Raw genomic sequence first — 23426 nt, forward strand, 5'->3', positions numbered from 1 at the left:
TGCTGAATCCTCACTTGTCCCTGATGCCTTTTCTCCTTCCCACCCACCAACCAAACTACCTTTTATCTCTTTCCCATCTTCAGCTGTACTTTATTATTTGTTCATTTAAACCCCCATCTTTCTCCATAATGCGGACCCAAAACTGGTTAAATTGTACTCCTTGTTTCCATTTTATCCTCACTGCACCTTACTGACTTTTGTGGGGTAACTGCTATTGAACAGTGAAAGTAGTTGGACCTAGGTGAGTCATGCAACTCACAAGTGTCAAGTTGTCAAGTTGCCATGCGAGTCACATAGTGCAAATCACATAGTGTCAAGGTGAGTCATGCAAATCACATAGTGGTTGGTTGCTGATGAGCTTGGTCCATGTGATTTCTCCATCAAAGGCCAACATAACCCTGGAAATGGCCCTGACTGGCAGACACCGAAGGCCAGAGGACTGCAATAGTATTGTGGTAGGCTAGAACACCCCCCCCCCCACTCCGTTTGCTGTGAAGGCATTCACTCATAAAACTACAAGTGCTGCTTCTATTATTGGGGGAGGGGTTAAATTTTTTTAGCTTTTAGATTTTTCTGAAAAACCCAGGGCTTTGGGAGGTTTGTAGAAGCAGCTATCTTTTCTGTTCATGGCTCCAATCTCTAGATTTAAGTGTACACAGATTGGATCATGTTAGAGATTAGATATACTGTTTCTTCCAGGTGAATATTCAGTTGTTTGAGCTTTTAAATACTTCAGCAACACAAGTTTATTTTATTGATTTATCGTTCTTATTGCAATTGTTTCATATGGTATCAGTGAGAATTGCGTGCCAGAAAAATGTGTAGATAAGATAGACAAGAAAGAAAAATAGATAAGGTAAGATAGAGATAGTATCTGACAAATAACTTTCCCACAGAAAATAGAAGGGAAAAAATGTCCTAGCAAATGCTGACTCTTATGTTCTCTGCCCTACCTTCACAACATTGAAAACTGATGAAAACTTTGAATTTATTTCATTCTTCTTAAGAGTCATTGATGAGTGTTTTATACTATTTTCTTTTACAGATATGGTGTAACTTTTAATTCTATGAAAACAGATTTTTTTATAGAGGTGGGTGAAGTGGGTATGGTTAAGTGTTTCCTTTTGTCAAGCACAAACATGACATAAATACAAGAGAAAAAAATTTCTTTGGAAAGAAAATATACCATAAAGGTATTTGAATCTGATAAGAGGGAAGGTTATATAGCAAGATTTGACTTCTAATTAGTAGTATTTAACATGCTATAAAAATATTTTAAAATGCTTTTGACAAAGCCTTGTCTTAAAATAAACGCCAGACCTTAATTGTTGTACTAACGCAATATAATCATTAGTAATTGAATTGTCAGAAATGCAAATGTTATCTTCTTGACATTTACCATTGCTACTCTGGCTTTTCTAATTATCTTTATTAAAGACTGAAATTAACAAAGGAAACTGTTGAAATCAGGAATGGTTTGTTGCAGGAGGTGACATTTACGTCTTTGATACCTTTTATCTCTCCAGTTGAAGCTTGATGTTCAGTTACTGTATCTGTTCTAGGGAATTGCTCCAAGATTGAAGTTTTATACAAGTTATCTCATTTCTGAAAGCCTATTAAATTCAGAAAAAAATCAAAAACAGGTTAGTTCAATTTCATTATTTGAATTTAATGTCCAGATTCATTATTGATAGCTAAATTTATGCTGCTGGTAAACTGTTGCATTTGGTTTAAAACTCTTTTAAAGTTTATTGAAAACCTGATTTTTTTACAAATGTCCAATAAAAGGTAGTTTGAGTATGAGAAAATAGGTGATGTGAATCTGAAATTATGGCAAGCCCAAGAGCCCATGATCACCTGAAGATTTAATATTTGGCTGTAGTATTTTAAAAGTAAATAATAAATAATAAAAGCTGTTAAAAGACTGTCTACTGCACCTGTAAATAAAGAATAAACAAGAGTAAAATGAAGCAATTGAGATAAAATATGTTCACATAGACCATTTCCCCCTGTATTGAGCATAGTCTTGGTTTGTTGTAATAGTGGATCCAGAGGGACCAACTATGCATATTTAATATTTATCTGCTGTTTGAGGAAGGTCAGTAGCACACTTTCTTCTTTCAGGTGGTGAATGATAGGACAGTACAATTCAGCTGAACCAGAGGGTTGGGTCAAAGAGAAGAGTAGTAAAGCAGGACTTGTGAGCTTAAAATCTGGAAGAGTGTATGGCCTGGTGATGAGCTCTGGAAACCTTGTCAAAAGAATAAATATGTTAAAAGCATGAGACATTTGTCAGATTTTTATTTCAAACCTTCTAATTTCCTCTCTTCAATTCAGAATAACTTGGATTGGCAGCATCATACACCTCAAAATGGAGCACCTCAGACAAGGTCATCCAAAAAGAACACTCCTTCACCTGAGAGAAATAAGCAGTGCTTAGCAACCAGGAGTTATGAACAGCCCACAATAGCCTCTCTCTATCGATCTCCATCTCCATATGCAAAAAGACGAATGTGTGAACTCGTGCAAATCAGACAACGCCTTGCTCATTTGAATCTAGGCCCATTTGAATTCAGAAAAGAGACAGACAGGCCTCCATTTGTAATTCGACGAGTATGTGTTCTCTGCAGCAGTTCCAGTTTAATCCTAGATCAAGCCTTGCTTTTCTATTTTAAAGAGTATTTCATTCAACTATTCTTTTTTATGACAACTTTTATCTTGCAAGCTTAGATTCAAATGTAAAATTAAGTTGAATTCTTCGTTGATCTTGGCAACTGACAAAAGGTTATTTCATTCATGCTTTGTTTAAATTATCTTTGTGTGTCTTTAATGCCAGTGGCCATCGTAATAGCTGTGCTTCCCTTTGGAAGTAACTTTATATTATTAAATTAAATAAATAGGGTTTAAGCAGAATTCAGCTTTATGAAGTCAGTGTAAAATAAATAGTATTCTGGGGTAATCCGTAACTGTACAGTACTTGTATAACCAGTATAGTATACATTTCAGGAACATGCAGGGGGTACATATTTTTCACAGTTGCAAGTGCATCTCAAAGATTCCTACCTTTCTAAAGATTCCTACCTTTCTAAAGTTGTGTCAGTGTAAAATACTGCCTTGATTCTTTCAGTAATTATATAGATACAGTTCATGCATTGAGTTCTTAAGAAATCATTTCATTTCTAGAATGAGCCTCTGACTCCCTCATCTGATGTTCACGTTTGGTGTCCTCCTCGGGAGAATATTAAAGAAGCTTGGTCTGGGACACTCTATGGCAAGTAATTTCTTAGAATACTAAATATGTGCATATGCTTTATGATAAACACCTCTCACAGGTACAGAATTGCATCTCTTCATCTAGTTCATGAAATGCCTTTTATTTGGAAACTGTCTAGTTTAAGGTATTCTCAGATGCAACACAACATATAAATAACACTAGAATAATATACAATACTTATATAAATAACACTAATTTGTAGGAAAAATATTTGGTTCTGTTCCTTACAATCTAGAAATTGGTGTCTCGTGTCTTTTATTTGACATAAAAATGCAACACCATTGCTTTATGAAATCAGTTTGTACTGCTGGCTTTGCTTTCAGGAACTCTTACTGAGCTTATGATCTCTTATTTCCCATTTACACCTCTTGGATTATTTGCTCTGTTGCTTCCAGTAATCCATGGATTAAAGCTAGACCCTGTTAGTGAAAAGGAGTGTTGAAAGCAGTTACACTTCTGTGCACTGTTTTCTTGCAGTGGATATTTTGTAGAAAAGGCACTGTAATATTTGGAAATCTTTGACATTTGGTAGGAAAGATCCTCCACTTTAAGAATCGTGAGAATTGCTCTGGGGTTTCAGAGGGATGGATTATCCCCTGACTCTGAAAAGTGATCAGGCCCCTTGCAGTCTTCCCTTTCACTAACATCCTCCTCATCTGGGATGCAGAGAAGATCATGGTGATGTGGTCTGGCCTGCCCCCTAGGCAAGGGAGGGAGTGATCTAGAATGAGATCTGGAACTTGGGTGGGGACTGGAAGGCTTAGGCCAGACTTTCCTTCCCTGGTGATCCAGTTCTATTTTGTCCCTCATGGTCTTTCTGAGGAGTTCAGCGAAGTCCCTTGGAGAGATGTTTTGCCAGGCCACGGGCTATTCAAGAGTAGGGGTGAGTGCGCCTTTGCCGTAAGGTTCTCCCTGCTCCCCCCGCCATGAGAAGATCTTGACTTCTCATGAAGATCAAGTGTTGAAAGCACAGGCAGCCACTGTTGCTTCTGAGCTGTCAGGTACAGGAGCAACTCTTGGGCTTGCTCTGGGAGCCGGCGCAGTCTGGAGAGGCTGGATGCCGTTGCTTCGGAGAGGAGACTTCCTGACTTCATTAGACCTCACGGAAGCTTACCTATACATTCCCATTCACCCGGCCCACAGGCGATATCTTTGCTTCGCGGTGGGAAATGACCATTTTCAATTTCGGGCTCTTCCATTCGGGCTAGCTACAGCACCGAGAGTATTCTCCAAGGTCCTCCTAGCCCCTGTCATCCTACTTTGACAGCAGGGTATTCATATCCACCCCTACCTGGACAACATTCTAATTAGATCCAGGTCAGGGGAACAGGCCAGACTCAACATAAAACTCATGTTGCAAGTGATTCAACAACATGAGTTCCTCGTAAACCATGAAAAGAGCTCACTAGTTCCATCCCAGGAGATAGAACACCTAGGAGTGATAATAGTTTCCATCAAGAACTTGCTGTTTCTACCCAGGCAAAAAATCCTGAAGATCCAGAGGACTGTATCAGCGATATTGTCTTCCAGGAGCCGCTCACTTTTACAGCTAACCAATCTCATGGGACTCTTCATAGCTGCTTTAGACATGATTCAGTGGGGACAACTGCACACCAGATCCCTTCAACGGTTCCTGCAACCTTACCAGCTGGATATTATGAACACTAAGGAGCGATCCTTGTTGGTACCAGAGACGGAACCAGTAGTTGTCCCAACAGAACTTGTGTCAGGGGAAGGTTTATCTACATCACGACTGGGTCCACATTTTCATGGATGCAAGTTTGCAAGGATGGGGAACCACCTTAGGGACCCGATTTGTCCAGGGCAGATGGTCAGTGGAACAAGTCTGCCTCCCGATCAGCGTTCTGGAGACTCGGGCGATCCTGCTGGCCCTGCAACACTTCCAATCATTGATCCTTCATCAACATGTCCTGGTGTACCTGAACAACCAAGGGAGGGGGTACAGATCTTCACAACTACCCCGAGAAGCCATCAAGATCTTGTCATGGTCAGAGGAGCAACTACTATCCATCCAGGTGTAGCATATCAAGGGATGTCTGAACACCACAGTAGATTGGCTGAGCAGACAAAAGGTCCTAGAGATGGAATGGGCACTCAGCCACGCAGTATTCTAAGTGATAGTCAACAGATTACGAAACCCACAGGTGGATCTGTTTGCAACGGCCGAGAATGCACAGCTGCTGATACCTCCATCCAAGAGCTTATGCAGTGGACACTCTAGCCGCAGGATGGCCTCCTCTTCTGCTTTATGCCTTTCCTCCGACCCCAGTCATTCCAAAGCTCCTGTGAAAGATCATGGCGGAGGGGGGAAGAGTTATTCTGTTGGGACCCTACTGGCCAAGGCGCCCTTGGTTTTCGGTTCTATGAGAACTGTCAGAGGTACCCTGTTTGCGCTCCCAAAGATGTGGGACTTGTTGAACCAGGGACCTCTATGTTATCTGAACTCAGAGTGACTACTCTTGACCATGTGGCTCTTGAATGGTGCAGGCTGAAAGGGAAAGGGTACTTGGACAGAGTGATTACTACACTACTGGCCTCACATCGACAATCCACCACCAGGATTTACAACTCCTCCTGGAAGGTGCTCTTGTGCTGGTGCTGTAGGAAATGGGTCAACCCAGAATCACTGGAACTGACCTCGGTCCTGGAGTTTCTGCAAGACGGTTTCGATAACGGTCTTCATAGTGCTCTCACCACTGTCTGACCTCTGTTCCAGGGATTTCCAGCTACCTGTCACCCAGACATTATGCGCATTCTGAAGGGTGTTTGCCAGATTCAGCCACCACGGACCCACAGATTTCCATCTTGGAAGCTTCACTCTGTTCTTTCAGCTCTAACGTGTTCACCCTTCAAACCAGTCCAATCTATACACCTACGCTGGCTAAGGATGAAATTGCTTTTCCTAATAGCCATCACATCAGCCAGACGAGTCTCAGAACTGAGGATTGTATCTGTAAACTTGAACCTGTGTGTGTTTCCTAAGGACAGGGTTGTGTTGCGAACTGATCCTACCTTTAAACCCAAGACAAGCTCTTCTTTTCATCTAGGCCAGGGGTAGGGAGCCTGCAGCTCTCCAGATGTTCAGGAACTGCAATTCCCATCAGCCTCTGTCAGCATGGCCAATTGGCCATGCTGGTAGGGGCTGATGGGAATTGTAGTTCCTGAACATCTAGAGAGCCGCAGGTTCCCTACCCCTGATCTAGGCCAACAAATAGTGATACCTAACTTCTACCCTAAGCCAATCCAGGCTAGGGAAAGGCTCTGGCACAACCTGGATGTCCAACACTCTCTCAAAGTTTTTATCCTCAGAATGGAGGAACTTCAACAAACGGAGAGCCTCTTTATTAATGTGATCCCACCTAACCTGGGACGTCATATTCCAAGGCGGCAATCGGTTCCACACTGAAAGCCTTCATCATAGAGGCGCACAAAGTGGGCAATCTACCAATTCCTCCAGGCATTACGGCACACTCAGTATGTAGCACGGCCACTAACACTGCCTTCAGGAAACACGTTACGATAGAAAAGATCTGTAGGGAAGCCATATGGTTGTCCTCATCGTCATTTGTTAAGCACTACAAGCTGCAGTCTTGGGCAGCTGCTGAGACTGCCTTCGGCAGAAAGGTCTTAGATCATGTTCTGGAAAACTAATGATGACCCACCCGTTTTTTGGGGACACTGCTCTGGGAGATCCCATGCAAGATGTCCTCTGCCTCCAGGAGAACAGTCTATTGGATACTCACCGTGAAAGCCCTTCTCCTGGTAGGCTAGAAGAACTTCTTGGCCCTCTCTTGTTAATCATTAGATTCCAGTTGTAGTTTGTGTCATCATACTTATCTGTTGTTGTTATTGTGATGTTTCTTCCTGTTTTCAGTATTCTGTTATGTGTTCGCTACTTCTTGGTCAGTTGGATACTGAGTTAAGATGACGCTCAGACTACAGAGGGGAAGTGACAGAAACGATTTTCTGCGTCCCAGAGAAAGGGGTGTAGAATCACCCATGCAAGATGTCCTCCTAGCCTGCCAGGAGAAGGACTGTTCATGGTGAGTTTCCAGTGGAACGTTCTGAACTCTAATTATTGACTGCATGTTCCAGAAGATCTGTGACAGTTTTTGGTCAATCTACTATGTAGAGCTCTGTCTGTTGTGAACTGAGGACTTTAGCTCTGTGCAAGATTGTGGGGAGTGATAATCAGAAAATGATTTTTTTTAAATGCTCATGTTGGTTTTATGTTTTATCTAATTGTATTTTGCAAGCTGCTTCTGAAGATGTTGGTGTGGCCAGGAAATGGGATAGAAATATGAGCAAATTATTATAATACCAGTTATCATAGTTTTATTTATTGGTCATTAAAATCTGCTCTGGGTTGCTTGGACACAGCTTCTAGAAGAATAAGAATAAGAATTGATTTTATACCCCACTTTTCTCTACCTTCAAGGAGTCTCAAAGTGACTTACAATCCCTTTCCTTTCCCCTCCTCACAACAGGCAGGTGAGTGGGTGGGTGGAGCTCAGAGTGTTTGGAGAGAACTGTGACTAGCCTGGGGTCATCCAGCAGGCTTGATGTGTAGGAGTGGGGAATTGAACCTGTTTCTCCAAATTAGAGTCTGCTGCTCTTAACCACTGCATCATATTGGCTGTGTAGATTCTAGCATTACGGCAGTGATATCTCTCACTGAGTTTCTTATGAAAGTATACAGTTAATTTCCTATATGATGCTCTCTTGTTAAGACACCATTTAATAAAAGTTTAAAAGCAGTGCTGTCTTTCAAGAGTGGAAAGCAACCAATAAACAAGATGAGTGATATTTCAATGGAAGAATCCTATTTTATCCCAAAGCTTCCTGCCTAGCAGAACTGTTTGCTGGATTTGTCTGAATAATTATGTCATAATTTATCATTTAGTTGACTACTTAAATATCAGTTTATGTCCTTACTTCTTATTAACATTGTGTTACTTATGTTCTCACTTCTTATTAACAATGTCACTGTTCTCTGTGGTTGCACTTAAAGTAGTAGTGATAATGGCACTTCTTTGTAAACTGGTTTGGAATTTATTTGAAATAAGGTTTTATGAGTGAGTATAATAAATATGGCAGAAATCATTCTTCCTGGCAAAAACTTACAATAAAAATCCTTTTTTAAAACTTTTAAAATATTTACAGATTCTATCCTTCTTGGCAGTTACAGACCCAAGAATGCTAAAGTAAGTGCTGGAAAGGAGACTGCATGATTAAGCAGGTGAAATTAAGTAAATCTGGACATGAAGCTTCCTATTGTGTACTTTCATTGTTTACCATGATCCTCTTTCCGGTATATTTTGCACTATTATACCACTTGAAGAGACATTTTATACTATATCCCCAGAAGCAAGTTTTGTCGGAAATGTTTATGCTATATCTCAGAGCAATAGTAACATAAATAATATTTAGCTACATATACATGTTTCAAGCATCAGTTTGAGTCTCAGAATTTCATCAGAAACCTATTTATCAAACCTATTTTTCTACTCAGGTAGACCTGGGTAAATGGATAGTCGGTGGGAATTTGAATAACATTCTTGAATGCTTCTTAGCAAAGACTTTTTTCCTGATAGAATGTACTCTAGTTTGTTAGTAATAGTTCATCAGTTATGCCAGGCAGAAATTAGTGGGTGCTTTGTAAATTAACAACTGTGGTTGTGATAGGCAATAATACCCCTTTCGCCACAAAAGATATATCACCCTGAATCATCACCTTCCCAGAGAAGCTATTTACTCCCATCATTCTCTCCCACAGTACGTGCCGATGTCACTGATTAGGACAACGTTGAATGCGGACAGATTTGTTAGGGCTAGTGGGAAGTTATTCAGTTTGAAGGGGGGAAGAGAAAGTGAACATCTCTGGATTAATAGTTTTTGTTATTTCTGCTGCTGCTGTTAAGTGATAGGCAAAATGTGGTCTGTATCAGTATTATTCCACTGTCCTGTAGTTAATATTCTGGCATAAGCATGGAAGTGAATATGATGTATATCTTCTTTAAAAGTCATACTATCATCTTGGTGTTTCTGACAGATTATCGGGGCACATCATGGGAAATACTGTGATAGTTTTTCTGACAATGCTGATCAACATTTGGTCTCATATATAGCTGGAAGGCAGCTCGTTTCAACTTGGCATTCAGCACCCCCCTCATTGCAAAAGTATTCTTCAACTCCTTTATTAAATCGCTCATCACTCAGAGAAAGGTAATGACTCATCTGTTTCAGATTACACAATGTGCTACAGTTCAGTTTTTTCAGTATGTACATTATTTTCTGTATTTCAGGTGGGTAGCTCTTTTGACCAATTTGTGTGAGCAGCAGCTAAAAGGTTGTTAAAGTATGATATCTGTTATGGTGAACAGTAAATGCTTAGAATGGAATGTGTTTAGCATTGATAAAAGCAATGATACTGTATTGGAACTGAACATATGTTATTTTGACATTAAAGGCAGATACTACACAGAAAAAGCTTTGGGATCAGGATGTCAAGAAGCTGGCCTCTCTGAGATTGGACCTTTACCCCATATTCAGGCTTGCTCAGGTCGTCATGTGCAAACATGACCCTGATTCCAGCAGCTCCCTTTGGGTTGACAACCACTTTCATGGCCACTGTCGACCAACTGGATGAAATGCAGCACCACCCCATTGCCGAGCAGTCCATTTAAGGGGTGGCTATTGGCAATTGTGACTGGGCCAAACAGTTATACAAAAATAATCCATTAAGAAAGCTATGAAACAGGGAGTCTTCATGACCTCCTTGAAAGCATATCTGCACGTCCTCATCTTTGTGGCGCACAGAAGTTGCCCTCGTTTCTCAGAAGAAAAATCCCATTTCCAATTCAGAACACTCCCATTTGAGCTCTCAACTACACCATGGATATTTTCCAAGTTCCTTCTGTCTCCTGTAATGAGATTTTGAAAACTGGTGATCCACATACACTTGTACCTGGATGACCTCTTCATAAAGATCGGCATCCAGGGAGAAATAGATCGCCAATACACAAGCACATCCCTGAAGAACAATGGTTTCTTTATTAGTATTCAGAAGAGCTCATTTATGTCATCCTAATACCTAGAGCTTCTGGGAGTGTCAATGGACACTTCCTTCAACACCATCTTCCTACTGGAAGCCAAGACACTAAGATCGAGGTCAATGACAACATCAGTCATACGAGCAGGACAGCCAGTCTAATGCAACTAGACAATCTGATGAGTTTCCTGATTGTTTCCATCCAGTGGGGAAGAATACATGCAAAAACCCTGCAATATTCTCCCTGCGCAAATCAGTTGGACACCATGGACAAGAAAGATAATTAATTCTTCCACTAGAGGTCAAATTTCAGCCTTCGTTGGTAGACCCTATTGCCAAAATAATGGCAAGGAAAATTTTTTAACAGGAACATGTTCAAATATTCACAGATGACAGTCTGATAGCTTGGGGATCAGTTCTGGATTGTTGTCCAGTTCACAGCCACTGGTCAACACTGAGCTGATGATAGATCTTCTAGAAATAAAAACAATATGCCTGTCAAACCAGTGCTTCAACCAAATGGTTTTGGGAAGCATGTATAGATAACATTTGCACCAAATTATAACCAAACAACCAGGAGGGATACAGATCATACTGGCTCCACGTGAAGCCAATAAGGTACTAAATTGGACAGAAGACAATCATGCTTCCTGAACCCCCGGCAGACTGGCTAAGCAGATAGTTGATCAGGGTTGCAATAAGGTCCCTAAGGAGGAGTCTATTTCAGTTTGTTGTGGCCCAGTTCAGACAGCCTATGGTAGATATATATTCTTCAGAAACCAGTCATCAAATGGAGAGGTTTTTCTCCAGGGTCATCCATCCAAGGGCAAAAGCAATTGATCCCCTAGCAGCAGAATGGCCAAGAGTCTACTATATATGTGTGTATGTTCCCCCTCCCCCCCCCACACACACTCCAGTTCTACCAAAACTGCCTCAGAACTAAAAGCACAGGTCATTGTCCTAACCCTAACCATCCTCAAGAAACTAGCAGTGCTTCCTAGTCTAATACTACTAATAAAACTGGACATGTTTGAGTCAGGGTCCAGTGTTGCAACCATCACCTCAGTGGTTCAGATTGATGGCCTGAGAGTTGAACAGCAAAGGTTCCTAGGTCTTGGCTATTCTTTTATGATCCAATCACATGTACATCATCACCAGGAAGGCCTTCTTAGGTGGCGTAAAAGAAAAAAGACTGACTTTCTGAGACTCAATCTTTCATGAATCTTGGAGTTCGTGCAGGAAGGTCATGTGTTGGGCTTCAAAGGATCTATGTTAAGAAGGCAGGTGGCAGCATTTGCTATGTTTTTGCCACATTACCAGAGATCATGATTTTTGTGGCACCCCCACATTCTGAAGAGAGCTTCCCAGTTGGATCCTCCTGAACTCCACCTTTTACAGACCTAGCATTTATATCTAGTTTTAAAGTGCACTTACAAATATCCATTTGAATCTATTAGAAGATATCTTTAAGCTGGCTTCATATGAAGACATTATTCCCAGTTGCAGTTACCTCTGAGAAGGGTGTTGAAACTGGAATATTTCTCCATCAAGCAGGCTTGTTTACATTTGAATTGCAGCATCTCAGGTGTAGATAGTCCTTAAAAGGCAAACTATCTGATCTGACAAACCAGGGTGAGGCAATGTAAACTGAATTCTGAGATCTTGTGCCCAGAGTCATTCAAATTGAGCAGCAAACTTTTTTGGATGTCAATTATTCTAAGAGGCTACATTGCCCGAGAAATGCTCACTTTCTTTATGTTATGATAGGCAACAGCATACTTGGGGGTTTGATTCATTCTGCCTGATGTGCCCTTGTCTATTCAGAAGTTGACAGGTATGAAAACTGCCTAGCTGGCTTGAAGAATAACAAAGGTGCCAACTCATCACAAACAGATCCTTTTGACTTCTGTTACTTGTCTGATATGGTTCATCAGGACTTGAACTTGTCTAGTATAGGTCAAAACAATACATTTCCAAAGTATTTCTTTGTTATTGTAATGTTTATCACAACATCCTTTGTATGACAGATACTCCATCTTATTTGGTTTTGTATTCATAGTACCATCAAATATGTCTAAACAGAGGAAATCATAAAATCACTGGCAGCGTGGTAGCACCCATTTAAATATTTAGTGTCATTTAAAGGTGTTCTTTCACACAGGCTTCCAGAAAAGGGAAGCTGTTTACCTGACAGATGCTAGTTTATTCAGGGTGAACTGTAAAATGTTTTTTTGATAAGATAAGAGTGAAAAAAATCAGCCACCCACTCAGCATATACTTGAATGTTTCTCTTGTGTTCTTACTGACAATATCTGTTGTGCATAGATATCTATCTGTAAAGTTTTTTTCTCTGAAGACTGACTCCTATGTAATGTCCTCTATTTTTTCCATATGTGGAAAGCTTCATGTTGCAAATTGCACCACCTGGTAGGGTTCTGCTGCCTCTCTGGCCACGATGATGCCTTTTCAGTCTGAAGAGAGCAAGAGTGCGCATCACCTCACATCAAATTATGATGTCATAATATTTATACAGTTATTTAGTATATATGGGGACACAAAATGACTAACAATACAGAGAGAAAAAATATAACAGAATAAACAAAGACAGGGAGGCCTCTGGTTGCCAAGCATGTCTCCTCTCTTTACCAGCTGATATTTTGTCCATTTCCAGACTCTGGCTCTCAGATTAAGAACTGAAAGACAAGAATCCTTTGGCCCTTGCCCAAGGGCATGATCACACCTTAAATTCCTGTTTGTAGAGGAGAGAGCAAATTCAGCTAAGCGTTACTCAACTGTTGCTAACTAGCAGGATCTTTTGTACTTCCTCTGCTACCAAAAAATTAAAACTGGTGGGGTATTAGAAGGTGGTGCTGGGGGATTGCCGGTCTGCCCCTTGGTCATTGACCACAGCTGGAATTATAAATACTTCCTGAGTTGCAACAACACTGAAGGCTTCATTATCAACACTGAGGACTTTCTGTTTTGGTAATAGGCTGTGATAGTAGGGTCACAATTTTTTTTCCAAGGTGGCGTCACGACGGCAGTGAGTGTTGTCTCTGTGGATTGCTATTACCCTGTTTTCCCGAAAATAAGACATAGTAGAGGTATTGTTTGGAAGAATGCCCGTCGAACAGAACACCAGAGCATGCAGCTGTGGAGCGGAAAAATAGGACATCCTTTGAAAATAAGACTACCACTACCACTATTTACAAACCTCACCCACTACTACCACTATTTACAAACCTCACCCACAATACTTCTCTGTTTTAAACTTACACAGAGCAGCCTGGCTCTCTCCTATTGGGATTATCTTAGTTTTGGTTCTCCTCTGGCTTTGGCAACTAAACGGAACTCATTGCTGATAAGCTTGCTTCTATTATACCACACGAGCCTCCTAGGCAATTAACCAAATGCCTACTAAAAATAAGAGTCAGATGGCTAGAAAGAAGAGAAGAATAGACTCACCAAATGCTTTTGACTAGCCTAAATTGAAGCAGAGTAAACTATTTATGCCATCTGCATTACAACCTGAAGTAAGGTTCCCAGCTGTTGTCTGTACTCAGAACCACTTTACTCTTGAGGAGAGGGATAGCAATAATGAGCTAGCAGAGCCAGCAGAAGTTTCTACAGACTTAACCCTTAGTGCTGATCATAATGCTTCTAGATCAGAGCAAGCAGACATTAACTGCTCCCCCTCGGAAGAAAGCCTCCTAACCAAGATATGTCTTGAACTAGTTGATCAGTCTTTACTCTCTGCAAAATCCTTTCAACTTGTTTTTGAGAAATTGATTTGCTTAATTAAAAAGCTTGATAGCCTGCTTGAATCCCTCCCTCCTAATGTTTTGGACTATAAGACATGCAAGACAAATGATAACTGCAAGTTAAGAGAATCTAACTTCACATCTAATCCAATTTGGATTCAAGCTATTAACCACTCCTTGCATTCCCTTCAATCCAATTTTTTTCATAAGATAACTGGACTCCCAAATTGCATGCCCTATGCAGCCCTTTGTCTGGAGCTAGGTCAAAACTCCTTGGAATCAGCCGCTTGGCTGAGGGCTTTTAGATTCTGGCTGTGAATCCATTTTCTCTCGGACTGTAATTCCCTGGTCCACTGTCTGCTCTCTGACACCCATTCCAACCCCTGGTTTTCCATAATCGAAGAAAAAATGGCTTCTATTGGACTGTCAGTGGATTCACTTTGCCCTTTGTCCTATTCAGAAGCCTATAGAAAATTAAAACGTCAACTATTGGATAGAGAGTTCTCTACCCTAATCACCGCAGTCAAGAAAACATGCTCCCCCCTGTATTTTTCTCTCCCATTTGAACAGGGCCACTTGGCACACCGCCTGTATTGTTTAATAAACCCTGCTCAAAGGAGAGCCATAATGCTCGCCAGGTTTAATGTTATGCCTTCTGCCTTGTTACATGGCAGATTTAACAAGCAAGAAAAGGCTAAAAGATTGTGCCCGTGTAATGATGGCTCAGTTGAATCTCTGGCCCACCAATTACTACAATTGCTACTTCAAATTCAAGGAAATCAGATCCAAGTATGTGAATCTTACTCCTTTACATTTACCCGAACTCCCCGATTTATTTAGATTACACTACTTGCTGAACAATCCTAATCCTTCTCTCTGTATGATAGTGGCAGACTTTCTCCTGGAAATTACTAAATGCCAGTAGATTTCCCTCCACTTAACATTTATCTCCTGTACTGTATATGTTTTTAATCAGTTTTTTTACTATTGTTGTACTGTTGTCTATGCCAATAAAGGCTTGCTTGAAATTTTTAAAACTGTACACCAAGAGATATAAATTCTTCTAGAGACAACTTACCCATGGGCACTTTAGCCAATCCCAATGCAATCATTCCTGAGATGAGTCTTGCAACCTCAACCTTCTCTAACAACTGCAAGAATTGCAAGAGCAAGGGCAACCAAACTTCTCAAAATAACTTTCAAAATCTAACACTTCGACCCTACCAGTTAGTGCTAGAAGTACATCCATACAGAGATCGACCTATTGCATGGAACATGATTCAGCAGGCTATATCAAATCTTAATCAGATTTTTAGAGGAGCTTTTTATTTTAAAGTCCTTTCAGTATCTATTTTAAATCGCACACCAAATTTTGTAAGATACTTGCTACGATTTGCAACTTCTTCTGCACCAATTTTTTTTAATGAACTGGAAAAGACAACTTCACAGTTATAATGTCCATCCCCGACGTCTTTTTAACAACACCATAATTAAATCATTGATTACAAATCAGCTAACAATCTCATCCCCCATGAATCAACATGGCATGACTTCAAACGTGGCAAAGACTAAGTCCAATTATCACAACAGAAGGATTTAATTGATTTAGATTTGGAAATTGATCTGTCAAACAATATATCAGATGTTGAACAAATTGCTAATCCCATTTTGATTCCTGAACTAGTTCCCCTCGAGCTATATAGTCTTGAAAAGGGCAATTTTCCCTTGGGATCAAACACCTCCCCCTATCTCAGCCGAACCAATGGCTGTATCTAATGGCATCGTTCAGAGCCGCCCACATTCCATTGGGCTTAATGGGAGCATTTACCACAATACTTTTGGCAACCTCAACAAAATTATTCATTTAGACTGACTATCATCTTCCTGCACTTCCGTACTGAAATGTCTCTCTTGGAACGTGGTGGGATGGTCTAATCTTGGGGATACTGATTTCAGCAGCTTTCTATCCAAATTTGATCTAATTTTCCTACAAGAAACCTGGAGCCCTTATCCCATTGCTTTGAAGGGTTTTTCTGCACATCTTCTTCCAGCCACAAGGGAGAACAAGAAGGACCATTTTAGAGCTGGCTTATGCTGTTTAGTTTCCAACAAGTTTATGTGCCAGTTCACTCGACTCTATGATTGTCCTCCTTCTGCCCAGGCATTTTTGTGCCACTCTGCCTGGCTTCAGTGTATTTTTGTCAATACATATTTGCCACCGTGCTTGGATACTCCTGCACTCACATCTCAATGGACTCTGTTTTCTATTTACCTCGACTCTCTGGAAAGCTCCCATTCATCTATTGCCTGCGACTTCAACGCCAGACTTGGTTGTGATGATGAAGATGGAAATCTAGATCCATGTAATCTCATTCCTCTGGTATTCCACTCAAACCAGCCATTATTGCCAAGAGTCTCACATGATACAACCAAGAACAAGATTACTACTGATGAAGGTTAAAGCAAGAAGTAATGAGTAATGTGGAATGAAACAGCTTTAAGATTAACGATGAAGAAATTAAAATTGTTGAATATCTTCTATTGCCTTATTGGCTCATTCATCCACAAAAAGGGAGACTGTGATAAATGTGCCCATTCTTGCATAACTGGTGATAAGATAATTTGCAACATCATACAAAAGTTATATATTTCTTATTAGAATATATAAAAACTGTCATGATATTCATGCTGCTTTTTATTGTGGCAAAGTTTATTTAAAAACTAGCGGGGCCCGGCCACACGTTGCTGTGGCTTATTGTGGTGAAATGGGAAAGGAACAGTAGCAGCAAATCAATTGCAGAGGCCAGCAGTACGTGCTCATGCAAACATGCAGTCTGATACTCTGCAATGTCAGTGATGTGTGTGCCTGCATTCCTGGGGGGGGGGGGTAATGGAAAGGCATCCCTCCCACACATCTAGGCTGGCTGGTGGCAATGGGTGTCGCTTCTGAGGAAACCCTCTGAGAGGCACGATGCAGCCATTCAAAGTATGTCATGGTTGCTGTACCGAGCTTACTCCTGAGTAATGCGTACCTGGTTTTCTTAACTGTAACCGAAGTATTCAGGGAATCTAGGGTGCCTGGGCCCTCCCTCCTGTCCCTTACATGTTGCCCTGCACTCTCTTCCCTTCTCACTTCTCTTCCCTTGCATGCCACCCCTCCCTCTCCTTCCCTTCCCTTTTCCTCTGCTAGGGTGGGTGGGTCATATCAAGATGCTGGGCCCCCTGCCTCCCCTCCCTTGCACGCCACCCCTCACTGTCTCCCCTCTCTCACTTCTCTTCCCTTGCATGCCTCCCCTTCGTCCCTTTCCTCTCCCTCCCTCTCTTCCCTTGCATGCCACCCCTCCCTCTCTTCCCTCTCCCTTGTGTGTATGTGTGTGTATGTGTTTCACTTCCACTCGAGTTACTGCCTATCTGCTCTTTTCATTGCTCATATCTGGCCATCTGAGTGAACATTCTAAGCAGCACGAACATTCTATGGGTGACAGTTACACACAGGCAGCTTCATGTCCTTCAACATGGAGCGCCAGGAAAAAGGTGTTTTACCTGGGCCAGGTGTGAAATTTCATGTATGTGAACATCTAAAAACACTCTCGCCTGGCTGACTATAGTGGCTGGGGATTTTCAGAGGAATTGGCCCATCAGTTACTGAGTTATACTATCATCAACAAATACATGGTTAGCTTTATATATATATATATATATAGTACAGGTTTTGCATACATATGACTGTTCGTTGGCTCTCAGCCAATGAACTCTTATCTTTGAACTGTATGTTCACATTTGTGAAGGTGAACATTCTTGTCATTCTCACACGTTCCTTGCACTTAGGTCCCAACACATATTATCTCTTGACATGGTTAGACTGTTTAAAACCACCAAAAGGCTATATTATTGAGTTACACCTTTGCTTTTTACCCCTCTCCAATGTGATTCTGTTCTCAGTCTATGGACCCCCTATTTGGCATGTTCAACTGAGAGAGGAGGCCACCTCTGTTTCCAGTCTGCAGAAACATCTTCCCTGAACTTTTTGGTCAGGATCAGCAGCTGTTCCCCTATATTCCTGGCCATATTTGTGACAGTCCTTTATCTGGGTTTCTCTCAGATAAAAATGGCAGTAAGGTAAATACTGCTATTTTTCTCTTGTAGAGGGAATGAGTAGGTACGTTAATCTCATATCTGAGGTACGTTGTTCATTCTGTCAATTTCCTTAGGGATGAGAATGGGGGTAAAGGTAATGTTGGCACATATTCTGTCCTTTCCTGTCACCTTATAAGATACCGTATGTACTCGAGTATAAGTCGACTTTTTCAGCACATTTTAATGCTAAAAAAAACCCTCGGTTTATAACTCGAGTATATACGGTAATTCCAAGATGGCCACCGGAGCTGTGGCTCACCGAGAAAGGAGATCACACCAGCTGTGGCAGAAGCATTTTGCCTGCATCCAACTTTGAGTATTAAAGTCACCATTCCCTTTTGTGTATTTATGTAAAGCTAGGCTTGTAAATCCTCCAGTTTTGATAAAGCCAGAATATCAATGCTTTTAAATAAAATACATTTAAAAATTAATTGTGTTACACATTCTTTTCTAAGAACCAACAAGAGTTTGATTTTTTATTTCTGAATATATCAGCAACTGGTTGATGATCATTTGTTTCCAATTTTTATTTTGGAGATGGTGAAGCTAAAATGACTTTAGAGAAACTGTTTTGATATTTAAACTACTTGGGAAATTAAGGGATTTATAGTCTATTGGAAAGACTAGAACAGTTAAGTTAAATCCTAATTGCTTGCTTTTTTGGCCCCAAATATCTGAGGATGCCAGGATCAGTTGCATGTGAATGTTCTGTAATTTTATCAATGGATGTGTTTTGAAAAAGATTTGCTTGACAATAATCATCCATCCAGGGTGACTGGCATTTTCTTGATGGTGAACAGCTGCTGAAACTCACTGTTGAAGACACCTGTGATACAGGTATTCAGGCTAAGTCTTTTCTGCTTGTTTGGAGGTTATGCAGTTCTGTTGGGAGTAGTGGGAACTCTCATTTCCTCTCTGTTTTCTCTTTAGTAGCTGTTCTTCCCACTCCTAACAGCAGACAAAAGCAGAACTGTGAGAGAAAAACAGCCAGTGCAGTGATTTCCTTCTTTCTTTTGACAATCAAGAGCTAGTTGCTTATTGCAAAGATGGGTGAGGGGTAGGCAGCTGGGACTCTCCCCTTTCTAGAAATAGGAACATGAGGAGGGATGGAAGGTATCTGTATTTCTGTTGGCACAGGGTGTTTTTGCTACCTTTGTTCCTTCATTTAAAATGTATATCTGACCTGGAAAATCGTGAGCTACCTCACCTTATTGAATCAGTAAGCAATAACCTTTGTTTTTTGTTCCACTGTTACTGATTTCACATGGCAGTTACTGTTATCTACTTTTGCTGCCTTGTTTAGAAATTAAACCTAGATTTGTTAGTGAGCATTGGTGTACAAGGAAGCTTTCAGATTCATTTTAGCTTTTCCTGTGGTATGTTCTGTAATAGTTGCCTTATTTTTAAATGCGCATCTGTTCCTATAACACCTTATTGATTTTTGTGCTGCATAATTCCTCTGTCTTTAAATCTGATTAATTCTTCATGGAAGCCACAGAGGTACAGCTGCACATGTTGTAAGGCACTGTGGCTAGGGAAGGGATACATGAAAAGTCTCAAATGTGTTTTTGCAGAATGCAATTTGTAATAACTACTGATACGAGATGCATTAGCATTTACTGCTGATAAGCAATGCTGGCATTTCTATATGCAAGTGAGTGATCTAAATGTCATCATCATGCAAACATAGTTGTAAGCTCCTGTTTAAATAGCCTGTATGGATGAATCCTATCTTTGTCAATCTTATCACCTGTTTTGTCGTATATACAAAAGTTATGTTTAGCCATATTTCTTGATTCTTTTGGTGGAAAATACAAGCTGCAGTCCCCATGACTTTTTGAGAAAATCCTTATCTCATAAAAGGAAAAATGAATGCTTTTAGCTATATTGCACGAGAAAATACTTTGTAGCGTTGATTGCTCTCGACAGAGCATCTTTGAAATGAATTATGAGTAGTTCTGTATTGATCTGGCTTATTCTAGGTCACCAAGCTATATATCCAAAGTGTTTATACAATCTATTGGAATCAATAAACAATTTAAACTGATGTAACTGCAGAATGTTTGCTAGTCCTAAAGAAAATTGGAAGTATGACAAAGAATGCAGCAGTAGGGGTTTATTCTGTTTTGTCAGAATAAAGTCAAGTAAAATAATGTGAGCAACATTGCAGTAAACTACTGACATCTTAATCTCATATCTAAGGAACAAGTGGTTTTATACAGGCTGTTGATGAGTCTTTTCACTATTGAAATTTTATTTATAGTTTTAAGAAATTAATTTTTGAAAATGAGCTTGACAGAATGTATCCAGCCAGAAATAGCACATCATAAAATGGCTTCAATTTAAATTACCAGTGTTAAATTTCAGGTTTTGCTTTGTTGTGTCATGACTTTGAGTGGTAAATATTAAGATAATGGCTTAACATAAAGATAAGGTTTTATAGTTATTACTAAAATTAGACAATTAAAAAGGAGCCGATACAGTTTTTATTAACATGCTGTTGAATTTGAAAAATAAAGTTGAAGGCCATTTGTAAGCATTCCTAATGCCACAGCGCACACTAGTGGAACATTATGTTATTTAATGAAAGAAATGCAGGTAGTTTGCAGTGAAGAAGTTGTATATTAGTATTTTGAGCCAAGTTTCGTGCAATACTGAGATAAATTGTGAAACATAGAATACAGGAAACTGTGGCTTTTAAAAAATGCAGAATATATTATCAGTGTAGCTAATTCACAGTCTGTCCCCATCAGTGGATATTTCATCCACTGGATCCATGAAAAGACAAAAAGGATCTTTCTGTAAAACTGAAGAACACCTCAGGTTTGAAGTCAACCAAAACAATATTACTATTTTTCAAGATTTGGTTTCTGTCAGTAAAAGGTGGCCGGGGGAGAGGGCTGCTTGGCCCTTTCAAGAGCTCATTTGGCCTTTGAAGGAGGCCTTACTGAGGCCAGGTATACAAGCAGCCACTGAGCTGCTTGCTACTGCATGACTCATCCAGGCCCAGCTGCTTGCTACTGTTCAACAGTGTCCACCCTAGAAAAACCAGTGTTGTGCAGTGGTTTCAGACTAGGATCTGGGAGACCCAGTTTTGAGTCCCTACTCTGCTGTGGATGCTCACTGAGTGGTCTTGGCCTGTTATGTATTCTTAGTTCACAAGATTGTTGTGAAGTTAAAAGCAGAGAATGATGGAAGCTGCTTTGGGTCTCTGTTGAGAAATAAGATAGAGTATAAAGGAAGTAAATAAATAATAGCTGAAGTTAAAGTGGTTAGCAAATGAGAAGGAGGAGGGAAAAGATGAGGATATGGAGGGAGCGGGGAAGAAGAAAGAGGAAAGATTGTGCAGAGTGAAAGAGAGATGTTCCCTCTAAATCCTTGCAGGTTCCCTACTGTACAGCTGGGTCCAATGGCTGGTGCCATGTACCTGAGCCATAGTTTTCTCAGGCAGTGTCTTCTGTGGGGGTGAGCTGAAGACGAGAAAGGCAGATAAAGATAGATTAGCTGGTGGGTGGGAAGAGATAAAGACACAGGAAAAGGAAAGGCTGTGAAAGCTTTCATGGAAGGAAGACAAAATAATGGGAAAGGAAAAATGAGATGCCTGCTGCAAGTCCTTGTGGGTTCCTCACTTGTTTAATTTGAAAACTAATAATGAAATAAAACTTTGTGCTAAGCAAAGATGCACAGGAATGTTCTGCTAATCACAGTTTGTCATTGCCCAGTAATTCTCTTTACTTACATTTACTGTTTTTAAAACTAAGAAAAGCTCCTGATCTCCATATATAAATATTGTACTCTTTCTATAGGATGCCACTCAATCCTTCCTGCTGCCCCCACCCCGTTTTGAAATCCACATTACGTTTATCCTGTATTTTAAAAATGTACTGTGTAGCCACCCAAACGATTGCAAATGACCTAACATCACAATTGTAGTAAAAGGGCTAAAAATTTTGCAGCAGTTTTTATCAACAAAAATATTTTCAAATCTGTATTCATAACAACAAACTATTGTGTTATTGCTTGGACTGAAATGCCTAAATGGATTTTAATTTCCTGATGATGATAGTATCAGGGAGAAGGGAGAATAGATTGGGTTGGAAAATTTGACTAACTGTAGTTATGGTAATGGATATAACTGCTCTACTTCCGTGGAATAGAAATGTGTCTTCTGACCTGTATAATGAGTGATTGTATAAGCACCTATGAAAGACCAAAGAAGATAACTTTGAGACCATTTTCAGGTACCAAGTAGTATTCATATTTTAAAAAAACCACACCAAATGATTCCTTTTAAAACTTCTTTCTATTCTAGGTTTCATTCTGGTTGGCTCACACCAATTAATGGTGAAGAAATCCATAAGCGAGTGAAAAATATTTTAAGAACACATAGTGCACGACAAAAACTAACATTTGTAAGTTGAACTATCTCCCCCCCTCCCCCAAAAAATCCAGAAAAATATTCATATTATATTTAATGGGAGGTTTTTTTGACGTACCAAAAGTTTGTAGTGTTACTTTACGTCAAGCTTCCATGTGTGATTCTGTTGCAATGTCAGAATTTCTCCTATGTTAGGCATACATTATTTCATCCCTCCATTAAATTTTCTTCAGTGCATGGTTAGTTTGTTGTGCCTGGCACATTCTTGGAGCCACTACACTACGTACATTTTGCCTAAGAAATAATACGATACAGAGCAAACTGTAGTGTCTTTATACAAATATCAGTGTCAGTTGGATATGCTTTGTTTCTGCTTAACTAACTTTTAACCTAACATTGGATAAGGATAAGGATATAGTATAGGTTGATCTCATCAGATCTTGGAAGCTAAGCAGGGTTGGCACTTGTATGAGAGACTGCCAAAGAAGACTTCAGAGGAAGGCAATTCTCAACTACCTTGACTTCTCACATGCCTTGAAAGCCCCTTACTGGGATCACCATAAATTGGCTGTGGCTTGTTAGCACTTTAAACATGCACAATAAGATTGATGTCATTCTGTACTGTGCCTCTGTATGTGTTAAGTTCCATCAAGTCACTTCTGACTTATGGCAACCCTATGAATTAATGACCTCCAGAATGCCTGTTGTTAACAAGTCTTCCAAACTATTCTGCCTATCTGGTTCAATATGATAAATACATTTCCTTCTTTACCTGACCTAGCAGTAAAAAACTACCTTTTAAAA

The 23426-nt window shown here is 40.2% G+C and overlaps 1 protein-coding gene across 1 annotated transcript in view; it reads left to right on the top strand.

The window, feature by feature from the left end:
- Positions 1 to 23426, top strand: part of SPATA6 (spermatogenesis associated 6) — a 40991-nt gene that overhangs the window by 13044 nt on the left and 4521 nt on the right. Inside the window, exons 6-11 of the mRNA XM_048496895.1 lie at positions 1563 to 1643; positions 2338 to 2613; positions 3184 to 3271; positions 8459 to 8499; positions 9348 to 9520; positions 22557 to 22656. Coding sequence (XP_048352852.1) covers positions 1563 to 1643; positions 2338 to 2613; positions 3184 to 3271; positions 8459 to 8499; positions 9348 to 9520; positions 22557 to 22656 — 759 coding nt within the window. The remainder of the gene's footprint in view (positions 1 to 1562; positions 1644 to 2337; positions 2614 to 3183; positions 3272 to 8458; positions 8500 to 9347; positions 9521 to 22556; positions 22657 to 23426) is intronic.

Source organism: Sphaerodactylus townsendi, linkage group LG05, assembly GCF_021028975.2.
Source record: "Sphaerodactylus townsendi isolate TG3544 linkage group LG05, MPM_Stown_v2.3, whole genome shotgun sequence".
Taxonomy (NCBI): domain Eukaryota; kingdom Metazoa; phylum Chordata; class Lepidosauria; order Squamata; family Sphaerodactylidae; genus Sphaerodactylus; species Sphaerodactylus townsendi.